Raw genomic sequence first — 12,662 nt, 5'->3', positions numbered from 1 at the left:
CCAGAATGTTAGTTCTGAAAGAAAAGGCATAAGCAATCTTACTTACCCAAAATGAGAAAACAAAAAAAAGGTAAACATCCAAAATGAGTGATTTTTTACATGCTATTCAAAATATGAGAGAAAAAGAACACTGTTTAATTGATTTACTAAAATGATATTATCTACCTTCTTTATACAGCACTATTAGGAGATCAAGTATGTGGATTTTTCAAATAAATCCATTTTGTCTAAGCACCAAAAATGTTTTTAAAAACTAAAAAAAATCACGTTTATAGAAAAGTGGAAATACAGTACACATAACTTCCTCATCCCCCAAACCATATGAGCACAGGTGCTGACCTGATGTCCCATCACCAGTATTTCCTACAAAACAAGGACATTTTCAACCATAAAAATCAGGAAATTGATACTAATATATTACTACCATGTAGTCCACAGATCCCATTCAAGTTTTGTCACTTGTTCCAGTTCAGAATTATACATTGTATTTGGTGGTCCTGTCTCTTTAGTTTCTTTCAGTCTGGAAGAGTTGCTCAGATTTTCCTTGACTTTCACGATTGATTTTGAAAATTATAGGCCATTATTTTGTAGAATGTCTCCCAACATTCGGGTCTGTGTAATTTCCTCATGACTACAATTAGGTTACACATCTTAGGCTGGAATATTATAGAAGTGATGATGAGTTTCTTTCATTGCATCTCATCAGATGGGGCATAACTTCAATTTATCTCATTACTGGGGATATTAACTTCAGTCTCTTGACAAATACGTATCTGACGGCTTTCCCAGAAAAACTTTTCTTACTTTACAACTAATAAGCATTTGGGGGAGAGATGTATTGAGACCATGTAATTCTCCCAACTTCATCAAATTCTCTCCACTAGTTTTAGCATCTAGTGCTTCTTACCTGAATTATTATTGTGACAGCTATCAAATACAGGCATACCTTGCTTTACTGTGCTACGCAGATACTAAATTTTTTTTTTTTTTTTTTTACAAACTGAAGGTTTGTGGCAATCCTGCATTCAGCAAGTGGTCTATCAGTGCCATTTTACCAACAGCATGTGCTCACTTTACATCTGTGTCATTTTAGTAATTCTCACAATATTTTAAACTTTTTCATTATTATATGTTACAGTGATCTGTGATCAGTGATCTTTGATGTTACCATTGTAATATTTTGGGGGGCCACAAACCATACCCAGTGAGTGAACTTAATCGATAAATGTGATATAGGTTCTAACTGTTTCCCCATCTCTCTCCACCTCCTTGAGCCTCCCTATTCCCTGAGACACAACAATATTAAAATTAGGCCAATTAATAACGCTATTTTTTTGATCCATGGAATATTTAGATACCTACTTAATTTTCCAGTATGTACGGATTTTCCAGACATTTTTCTGCTATAGATTTCTAGCTTAATTCTGGTATGGTTAGAGAATACACTCTGTATGACTTTAATTCTTGTAAATTTACTGACACTTGTTTTATGGTCCAGAATATGGGTCTATCTTAATGAATGTTCCACACGGATATGAAAATAATGTGTATTCTGCTGTTCAATGGAATGCCCTATAAATGTCAATGATGGTAATTTGGTTAATAGTATTACAATTTTCCATATCTTTACTGATATTTTGTCTACTTCTGTTTCTCTACTGAGAGAGGAGTTGTGTTCTCCAACTTAAATTGTATATTTGTCTATTTCTCCTTTCAGTTCCATAGGTTTTTGTTTTGTTAAGACCGAGTCTTGCACTGTCTCCCAGGCTAGAATGCAATGGTGGTGTCATAGCCTCCTGTGGCCTCGAACTCCTGGTCTCAAGCGATCCTCCCACCTCTGCCTCCCAAAGCGCTAGGATCACAGACATGAGCCACCATTCCCAGCCTCAGTTCCGTATGTTTTTGCCCACGTTGATTGCTGTGTCCTCTTGGTGAACTGACCCCTTTGTCATCATGTTTACTTTTACTCTAGTGATACTCTTGGTTCTGATGTCTACTGTCTGATATTAATATGGTTACTTCATTTATTAGTTGCCACAGTATATTTTTTCCATTCTTTTACTTTTAATCTGTCTCTACCATTATACATAAAAAGTTATTCCTTTTGTTTTTTTTTTGTCGTATCTTCAATTTTTCTCACTATGCTTATGCTTTCTTGATATCCACAAGCATATTTATAAGATTTATAATAATGTTTTAAGGTTCCTAATTATGAATTCTATCATCTCTTTCATTTTGGGTGTGTTCATATGACTGATTTTTCTCCTGGTTATGGGTCGTATTTCCCTGCTTCTTTGCATGTCTGGTAACTTTTTTTTTTTGAGACAGGGTCTCACTCTGTTACCCAGGTCAGAATGCAGTGTCAACATCATAGCTGACTGCAGCCTTGAACTCCTGGGCTCCAGCGATCCTCCTACCTCAGCCTCCTGAGTAGCTGGGACTACAGGTATGTACCACCATGCTTGACTAATTTTTTTATTTTTATATTTGTAAATACAAGATCTTGCTGTTGCCCAGGCTGGTCTTGAACTCCTGGCCTCAAGCAATCCTCCCACCTTGGCCTCTCAAAATGCTGGGATTACAGGCATGAGCCATCTCACCTGACACATGGTAACTTTTGGTTGTGAATTTTACATTATTGGGTGAAGTATTTTGTTTTATTCTTTTAATGAGTGTTGAACTTTGTTTTGGCATGCAGTTAAGCTTCTTGAGTCTGTGGTCTCCATCTCCGGGGCTACAGACTGGTACCGATCAGTGGCCTGTTAGGAACCAGGCCACACAGCAGAAGGTAAGCAGCCAACAAGCGAGCAAAACGTCATCACCGCATAAGCTCCGCCTTCTTTCACATCAGTGGTGGCAGATCCTCATAGGAGAACCCTACTGTAAACTGCACATGGGAGGGATCTAGGTTGCGGCTCCTTAGGAGAATCTGACGCCTGATGAGCTGAGGTGGAGCTGAGGTGGAGCTGAGGTGGTGATGCTAGTGCCGGGGAGCGGCTGCAAATACAGATTATCATTAGCAGAGAGGTCTGACTGCACAATAAATGTAATGCCCTTGGATCACCCCAAAACCATCTCCCTGACTCCTTGCATGGAAAAATTGTCTTCCATGAAACTGGTCCCTGGTGCCAAAAAGCTTGAGAACCCACTGTGTTGAGTAAGAGTTTGATCCTTCCCAATCTTTGCTTTTAAGGTTTATAAAAGGGGAGGTCTCGAGCAACTTTTACTCTAGGACTAATTTAGGATCATTTTCCCTCAAGCCTCAAAAACTTCCTTTAATAATTATTGTAGTGTAAGCCTGTTTGTGACAAATCACCTCTACCTTTTTTTTAAATCCCAAAATGTTCTCTATTTTGTCTTTCATTTTTTTTTCTTTTTTAAGAGACAAGGTATCACTCTGTCATCCAGGCTGAAGTGCAGCTGCATGATCTCAGCTCACTGCAGCCTCGAACTCCTGGGCTCAAGCGGTCCTCCTGTCTCAGCCTCCCAAGCTGGGACTACATGCATGTACCACCATGCCCACTTTATCTTCAATTTTTGAAAGGTAGTTTTACAGGATACAGAAGTTTAGGTTGACTTACATTCCCCAAGATTTTAAAGATCTTGTACCACTCTTTTCTGGCTTGGATGGTTTTTGATAAGAAATCAGCAATCATCTTTAGTTCTGAGCAACCTGAATATAATATGCAACAGAGGTGTGTTTGTGCTGCTTGTGGTGCACTGAGCTCCTTGGGTCTTTTTTATGGTTTTTATTTCTGTTTAAATCTTTTCTCACACATTATGTCCATCTTTTCCTTTAAATCCTTGAACCTATCATAACTTTTAAAATCCTTGTCTGGCCGGGCGAGGTGGCTCACGCCTGTAATCCTAGCACTGTGGGAGGCCGAGGTGGGAGGACCGCTCGAGGTCAGGAGTTTGAGACCAGCCTGAGCAAGAGTGAGACCCCGTCTTTACTAAAAATAGAAAGAAATTAACCAGACAACTAAAAATATATAGAAAAAATTAGCTGGGCATGGTGGCGCATGCCTGTAGTCCCAGCTACTCGGGAGGCTGAAGCAGGAGGATGGCTTGAGTCCAGGAGTTTGAAGTTGCCGTGAGCTAGGCTCATGCCATGGCACTCTCGCCCAGGCAACAGAGTAAGACTCTGTCTCAGGAAAAAAAAAAAATCCTTGTCTGCTGATTCCAATATCTCTGTCATCTCTGGGTCTGTTTTTATTCACTTTTTTCCGTCCTAGGTACAGATCACATTTTCTTCTGCACATATCCATTAATTTTTTATTATATCCTGGACATTGTGGATATTACATTGAGAGTCTGGACTGTACAGACTTCCTTTAAAATGTGTTGACTTCTGTTCCAGCAGGCAGTTAATTTTGACAGTTCAGCTTGATTCTATCAAAGCTGCCAATACCCACCAACAGTTGCTTCAAATATTTTTTCCAGTTTTAATTGTTCATCTTCAAGGTCTAAGTGTGATACTCATTATTCTGTTGCAATCAAAATCAGAAGTCCTGGGTTCTGCTTTTGTCTAAATCATAAAATATCCTTTGTTGACTTTTTAGTGACTTTTTGGCATAAATTTAACTTTGCTATTAAGTAAATTAATCATTCAACAAATATTTATTAAGCACCTTGTACCTTTTTTTTTTTTTGAGACAGGGTCTTGTTGCGTTGCCCAGGCTAGAGTGCAGTGGCACCATCATAGCTTACTGCAACCTCAAACTCTTGGGACTACAGACCTGTGCCACCAAATCCAGCTAATTTTTTTTATTTTTTGTAGAGCTGGGGTCTCGCTATTGCCCAGGCTGGTCTTGAACTCCTGGCCTCAACTGATCCTCCTGCCTCAGCCTCCCAAAGTGCTAGGATTACAGGTGTGAGCCACTGTGCCCAGCCTGTAGCTTTCATATGTTGTTTTGGTTTGAAGTAACAGACTTTTTTCCTTTGGAGTATGGAAGAGAGATAGGTTAAACAAAAGAGTAGAGAAGGTACATTAAACACCATCATAAGTGAGGTATAGAGTGATTTGGGAGTACAAAGTAGGGGCATCTAATCTATCTAGGAGAGGTCAGGGAAGGTATTCTAAAGGAAGTGAATGTTTAATCGAGACTTGACAGATGAGTAAGAGTTAGCCAGATGAAAAGATCTGAGTCAATGAGCAACTACAGTAATTTCATAATGTTTGGTGCAGAAAGTAGGAAAAAGAGGAGTACAGTCATAAAATGTTCCAGAAATTAAGGGCCTTCTGAAATATGTCAAGGGTTTTGGACTTAAGGTGATGGAAAGCCACTAAAAGGTTTGAACCAGGGGAATCCTATGCAATAGATATCCATTTTAGAAGAATTATTTTGTCTTCAGGGTGAACAGATTGAGCTGAGGCAAGACAAAAAGCAGGGAATAATCCAGGAGAGACAGGAAGGCAGCCTGGACAAGGATTTTAGCATTGAAGACAGAGGTAAAGAGGGAGAACTCACGGGACTGGCTGCTCGGAAACAGCCTCTTAGGATATAGATATTTCAGTAAAGAGATGGCCAGAGGTCATTATAAAGCTTTGAAAGCCCAGGGACTTGACTCTGTCATTTCATCCCAAAGAGAGCAGCTAATGAGGGCTAATCCACAATAGTTAAACTAAGGAGCTATGCATATATGCATCAAAAATTAATTTGTTTACAATGTTCCTGACTAGCAAGCCAAATATACATAATCACTCTCCATGGCATCTAGCTATCTGGCAAATACCAAATTACTAAATGGAATTCAAGTAAGGACTATCTTATAGCATTTCTATCACAATACTCTTGTGTACATTCTTACTGAAGAAGAATCACTTCAAAAAGAGTAACTTAGATTTAGTTAATCTATTAAGGCAAAGAAATCTGTATTACACTTCCAAATGATTTCTATCCAAATGAGTAAAATTAAAAGTAAAATAAGCCCTTCCCCTTTCCAAACAATCTAGTCCTAGGTGCCATTAGGTGGGGCAGAAGCAGGTACGTGTGTTCATGCTGGCGGAAGGTAGAGGACATAGTAACTCAGCCTAGAGTGGGGTAAATGAGCTGGAGTAGGCTGAGAAGTGTATCCTCACGGGAAACGGCTGGGGACAGACATGGTTTAAGGAGTCCAAGGATACTAAAGTTCAAGCAGGACGAAAGGGGAATTCATGAGTAGGGATGACCCAGCTCAAGAGGAGAGTGTCCACACTGGGAGGAGGAACAGTGTGGAGATTCGGAGCCCGATAACAAGGAGGGGGTCGACATGAGGGTTAAGTCTGCTGGGGGGATTCAGATCACAGCATAGAGATGGCATCCCTGCAAGAAGCCAGCTGCTGTAAAATATCAGACTGGGAAGAGCCACAGTGACTCAGATCTGGGGGGATTCAGATCACAAAGGAGAGAGAGCATGGCTGCAAGAGGCCACCTGGTATGGAGTGTCAGACTAAGAAGGGCAGGGAGGTGAGCCAGCATGGGAAGTCAGAGCCTGAGCAGAACGGGAGAGCATGGTGCGAGGGAGCCAGAATGAGGAGCAGAGTCTAAGCAGGGCAAGGAAGGCTGGCGTATGGGCGCAGAGTCCGCCCCGTGCGGGGTGCTGGAGCCCTGGTGCAGTGATGGAAGATTCATCACATACAAGGGGACTCATCAAATAAGTAAGTCTATTAAGAACATAGTCAATTCCTTGCTTTTCACTCCCTTTATTGTATTTACCAGGCAAATTCCCAACTTTGCTTAAATCCAACTTTTCAGCTTATTTAGTACTTGCCATTGAGCAGCTGAACAAGACTGAAAACACACACACAACCATCACGACCAGTCTCTCTTTACATTTTCACACACAAACCTCAAGGGAACCCCTGACGCTGTCATGTAAGCCTAAAACACTTCCCTTAATCAATTTACTCTCTGGGGTAAAAACTACTCATATCTTTTCTAGGCTCAATCAACCCCTTTTCCCACTCTCAGCCAATAACCTCACTTCTTTTTTTCACTGAGAATACAGAAGCAATCAAAAGAGAATTTACTCATTTTTTCACCACTGAAGTTACCAATCACCTACTCTGGCTGCCATCCTGTTACACTGAATAAACGGTACATGTTCCTGTTAACCCCTCCAGTTGGGCAACGGATCCTGTCTCTTGCCTACTCAAGCATTTTGCTCTTCAATTATCCTCTCTCCTGAATCAATTTTTCCCTCCAGAGTCATTCCCATCAGTCTATAAATGTTCTACCAACAGCCGCCAACCCGGGGCCATAGCCTGTTAGGAACAGGGGCCACGCCTGAGCTCTGTGTCCCGCCCCCCTCATCCCCCCACCCCCGTCCACGGAAAAATTGTCTTCCATGAAACCAGTCCCTGGTGCTGAAAAGGTTGGGGACTGCTGCTCTAGTGCATCCCAATTTTAAAAGCACAAAAAAACAAGAACAATAACCAACAAAACTCTCCTTTATCCTGCAAACCTCTTCCGCTATTGTCCTATATTTGCCTCCACTTACAGCAAAACTCATAAAATAACTGTGTTTCACTTCCTTATGTTCCCTTTTCTGATTACTGAAACAGGTTTTGTCAAGAGCAACAAAGGACTCCATATATCCAAACATTCCTCTTGCTTGAGCCACCAACAAATGTGACACAGTCAATGACTCCCAGTTTTCCTCTTACTTTATTAGTTGCTCTTTTAGTGTCTTTTGCTGGTGTCTCCTCCTCTTCCCAATTTTGAAAATTCATTAGCTCTAGTGCTCCAGGTTCAGGTTTTGGATATCTTTTCCAAATTCACACCTTATTTGATCTCATCAGGCTTTAAAAATTAACTATATAGAACCAATTGTATATGCCAATGATTCCTAATTTTCTTTTTCTAGTGCTAACCTCTTCCCTGAACAGACTTCTATTTGCCAGCTAGACATCTCCTTTGGATATTTAACACACATCCTTAATTTACTTATTTAAACCAGATCCACCCAAATCTCTTTTTCCAGAGAGCCCCTATTCCAATACAGGGCAAAAAAAAAAAAAAAAAAACCCTTGGAGTTATGCTTGATGTTTCTACTTCTCAAACATCATTATCCAAGCCATTAGCTAATTCGTTGGTTGCTTCAAAATTTAAATCTAAACATTTCTCACCACTTCTACCACTACCTTAACCAAGCCACCAATATTTCTTAACTGCATTATCACAAAATCCCCTTATCTCTGACCTCCTACCTTTGCTACCTACAGGTAAGTTTTCTCAGCAGCCAGATTGATAACTTTTAAACATAAATCAGATCATGTCCTTTCCCTGCTCAAAACCTTCCAGTAGGTTTCTATTTAAATAAGAATAGAAAGACCCATCTGCATTTCTAACTTAATTTTCTACCTTTCTCCCTTTCACCACTTTGTTCCTCCTGTGATTCCTTGAACACATCAAGCATGCTTCTGCCTCGGGGGCTTTGCAGTGAGCATAAACAAGGAACAGAATGTTCTTCTCCCAGATCTTAACTCCCTTCTCTCAAATGAATGAAAACTTAAAAGATAACTCTGATTACTGTGTGAAAAATAGACAACCTCAAAAATCAGGGCAGGAGGACAAGTTAGGAGACTACTGTAATAGTTCAAAGGGAAGAGGACAGTGGCTTAAAACAGGAAAGCAGTGGTGACGGACTGAACAAATTCTGGACATATTTTAGAAGGGTAGCTAAGAATTGCCTATGAGTTGGAAACAGGGTGAGATGAAGGAATCGGCCAAGGATGACACACAGGCTTTGGTTATATGTAAACGTGCGGATGACATCATTTACTAAATCAGAGAGTACTGAGGTGGCAGCAGGCTCAGAGGATGGATGGATGAACAGGTAACCAAGAGTTCTGTTTTGAACTTGTTAAATTTGAGATGCCCATTAAATATGCAAACAGCTGGACATATGTGTCTAGAGTCTAGGAAAGAAGTCAGGGCTAAATATATAAATGTGGGAGTCATCAGCACATAACCAGATCTTAAAGCCATGAGATGGAGATCACCCAAGAGAGGAGACAGAGAAGAGAATTAGTACATAGAAGACTGACCCCTATGGCCAGGTGCGGTGGCTCACACCTGTAATCCTAGCACCCTGGGAGGCCGAGGCGGGTGGATCGCTAGAGGTCAGGAGTTCAAGACCAGCCTGAGCAAGAGCGAGACCCCGTCTCTACTAAAAATAGAAAGAAATTATCTGGCCAACTAAAATATATATAGAAAAAAAAAAAATTAGCCGGGCATGGTGGCGCATGCCTGTAGTCCCAGCTACTCGGGAGGCTGAGGCAGGAGGATCGCTTAAGCCCAGGAGTTTGAGGTTGCTGTGAGCTAGGCTGACACCACGGCACTCACTCTAGCCAGGGCAACAAAGCGACACTCTGTCTCAAAAAAAAAAAAAAGAAGACTGACCCCTGTGGCACACTGGCATTTGGAAATCAAGACAAAGGGAGACCTAGCAAAGACTAAGGTATGGCCAGCGGATAAGGAGGAAACCATGAGATTATGGTGTCATGAAAGCCAAGAGGGAAATGCTTTTAAAAAAGGAATAACCAATGGTATCAAATCTGATGAGATACTAAGTGGAATTAGAAACTGACCGCTCTACCTGGCAACATAGAGATTACTGGTGATGTCATAAGAGCACATTTAGTGGAAAAAAATAAGAAGAAAATCTGAATGGAGCAGACTGAGGAGAAAATCGGAGGTGATGAAGTGAAGACAATGAGCACAGACAAATCTTGTGAATTTTGCTATACACTGCAACAGACACAGAGTAATACCTAGAAAGCGACTGGAATGAAGGGAGTGTTTTATTTGAAGACTAGAGCCATCAGAGCATGCCCACAGCTGATGTGACCGACCCTGCAAAGGGGAACCTGCTGATGCAGGAAAGGGCAGGAACAACCAAACAGCAAAATCCTTGAGTTGACAAGAGGGATCGATGAGATCTAGTTTCCAAGGGATTGGTTGATGTTTAGATAAAATAAATAATTTGCCCATACTCGATGAGAGAAAACAGTATGGGCACATATGTAGGGTAGTTTGGTAGATTTTTTTGATTGGAATATGAGGGAATTTACATTTGATTCCTATTTCTCAATAAAGTACAAGGCAAGATCGACGAGTGAGGAAAACAGATTGTAGGTTTAAGGAGAGAGGTGTGAAACAGTCATTGTATTTTTTTTTTTTTTTGAGACAGAGTCTTGCTCTGTTGCCTGGGCTAGAGTGCCGTGGCGTCAGCCTAGCTCACAGCAACCTCAAACTCCTGGGCTCAAGCGATCCTCCTGCCTCAGCCTCCCAAGTAGCTGGGACTACAGGACCACGCCACCATGCACAGCTAATTTTTTCTATTTTTAGTTGCCCAACTAATTTTTTTTTTCTATTTTTTAGTAGAGACAGGGTCTTGCTCTTGTTCAGGCTGGTCTTGAACTCCTGACCTCAAGCAATCCTTCCGCCTCAGCCTCCTAGAGTCCTAGGATTACAGGCATGAGCCACCATGCCTGGCCTATATATATATTCATTTCATATATATTGCAAAAACAAAAACCTATAGGCCAAATACTATGTCCTTGACAAACACTAATAATATAAACACCATAATTCAAACAAAGATTTATACACAAGGATTTTTATCATGGTACTTTTTTTTCTCCCAAGAGACTGGGTATTGCCATGTTGCCCAGGCTGGCCTTGAACTCCTGGGCTCATACGATCCTCCCACCTCAGCCTCCAGGGTAGCTGAGACTATGGGCATGTGCCACCTTGCTCAGCTCTATCATGGTACATTTCATTGAAAAACTAAAAGTAATCTGAATTTAAGAATATTATCTAACTATCAAAATGTTCATAAAACATTATGTCTTTTAAGTAGAAAATATTTCAGACATGCAAAACAACATAAAGATTAAAAGCAGCACTCACATACTAAGCAACAGATTAAGAATTTACTATCATTTGTTAATGACATAGGACTTTACGATAACGTTAAGTAGTGGGGGAAAAACCCCAGAAAACAAGATTAGAGTATGACCTTAGCTATGCAAAACAGTATTCAAAGGAGAATAAAAATATATGAAGATGTCAACAATGATTATCACTGGGCACTAAGACTATGCATGGCTGACTTTCATCTCTCTTTATACATTTCCACTGCCAGGTTTTCTACAATAAGCTATTATCGCTTTTAAGATTATAAAAATTTTATCTTAAAAATATAAAATTTTACTAGCACCATTACCTTGGGATCATGAACAAATGTATTTCCTTTGGTTCCAGGAGGGAAATCTCCAGTACAAATATACTTTAAACATTCAATGATGGTCTAAACAAATAGAAAAGCATATTATTTAGTTATAAGAGAACTGCAGAAGTATATACAAAATATTAATTCATTATAGAAATATCATGGAAACTACAAAAGATACAATCAGATGTGATTTGGCATTATAAAACCTATAATAAAGATTTGATTGTTTAAAGAATCATTGCTGGCCGGGCGAGGTGGCTCATGCCTGTAATTCTAGCACTCTGGGAGGCCGAGGCGGGTGTTCGAGACCAGCCTGAGCGAGACCCCGTCTCTACTAAAAATAGAAATAAAAATTATCTGGACACCTAAAAATATATATAGAAAAAATTAGCTGGGCATGGTGGCACATGCCTGTAGTCCCAGCTACTTGGGAGGCTGAGGCAGTAGAATCGCTTAAGCCCAGGAGTTTGAGGTTGCTGTGAGCTAGGCTGATGCCACGGCACTCACTCTAGCCCGGGCAACAAAGTGAGACTCTGTCTCAAAAAAAAAAAAAGAATCATGGCTGTAAGTTCACAGAAAAGCTATATAATTAAGAAGATGTCCTAAAATAAAGATTTGGAAAAAATAATTCTCTATTTTCAATTAAAATCCTTTAAATTAACTTAGTAACAATGGCTAACAGTTACATACAGCTTCCTATGTGTCAAGTATTGTACCAAACACTTTGACATACATTAACCATTTAACTTTCATATTAACTCTAGGCTATAGAAACTTTTTTTTTCTTTTAGAGACAGTGTCTTCTCTGTCACTGTCAGGCTGGAGTGCAGCAGCACAATCAGAGCTCACTGTAATCTCGAATTCTTGGGCTCAAGTGATCCCCCTGCCTCAGCCTCCCAAGTAGCTGCAGGCAAGTGCCCCCATGCCTAGCTAATTTTTAAAAAATTTTTGTAGAGACAGAGGTTTTGCTACGTTGCCTAGGCTGGTCTCAAACTCCTGGCCTCAAGTGATCCTCCTTGCCTTGGCCTTGCAAAGCACCTGGATTACAGGCGTGAAGCCAACACACCTGGCCTATAGAAACTATATTTATCCCCACTGTCTTAGGTCATTAAGTACGAAATGTCTGATTTTGAATCAAAAGTATAGTTCATTAAATCTCAAACAAGAAGCAGGGAATTAATCAAAGTGTGCTCCTAAACTATCAACACAGTTTTGCCATCTTAATGGTAGCTTGTGTATGCCACCAGCAAAGAAGCCTGGAGAGCCATTCATGACGAAATCTCCAAAGTCGTTTTCTACAGCTTGTTGAGAACTGAGTACTTTTCCTTGCAAGAAGTGGCCCAAAGCCTGGAAGTGGTAGTCAGTTGGTGAAAGGTCTGGTGAATATGGTGGAAGATAGAGGGTTTCCAAGTCCAGCTGCTGTAGTTTGACCAGCAGAG

The 12,662-nt window shown here is 40.5% G+C and overlaps 1 protein-coding gene across 3 annotated transcripts in view; it reads right to left on the bottom strand.

The window, feature by feature from the left end:
• Window positions 1-12,662, bottom strand: part of RAD50 (RAD50 double strand break repair protein) — a 72,166-nt gene that overhangs the window by 57,234 nt on the left and 2,270 nt on the right. For 2 of the 3 annotated variants that reach the window (XM_045550745.1, XM_045550743.1), the window contains exon 2: window positions 11,215-11,298. In XM_045550745.1, coding sequence (XP_045406701.1) covers window positions 11,215-11,298 — 84 coding nt within the window. Of the gene's footprint in view, window positions 1-2,600; window positions 2,625-11,214; window positions 11,299-12,662 lie in introns of those variants that run through there. The other variant, XM_045550744.1, reaches the window with a different exon arrangement.

Source organism: Lemur catta, chromosome 5, assembly GCF_020740605.2.
Source record: "Lemur catta isolate mLemCat1 chromosome 5, mLemCat1.pri, whole genome shotgun sequence".
Taxonomy (NCBI): Eukaryota; Metazoa; Chordata; class Mammalia; order Primates; family Lemuridae; genus Lemur; species Lemur catta.
This window is presented reverse-complemented; position numbering and strand designations above follow the sequence as displayed.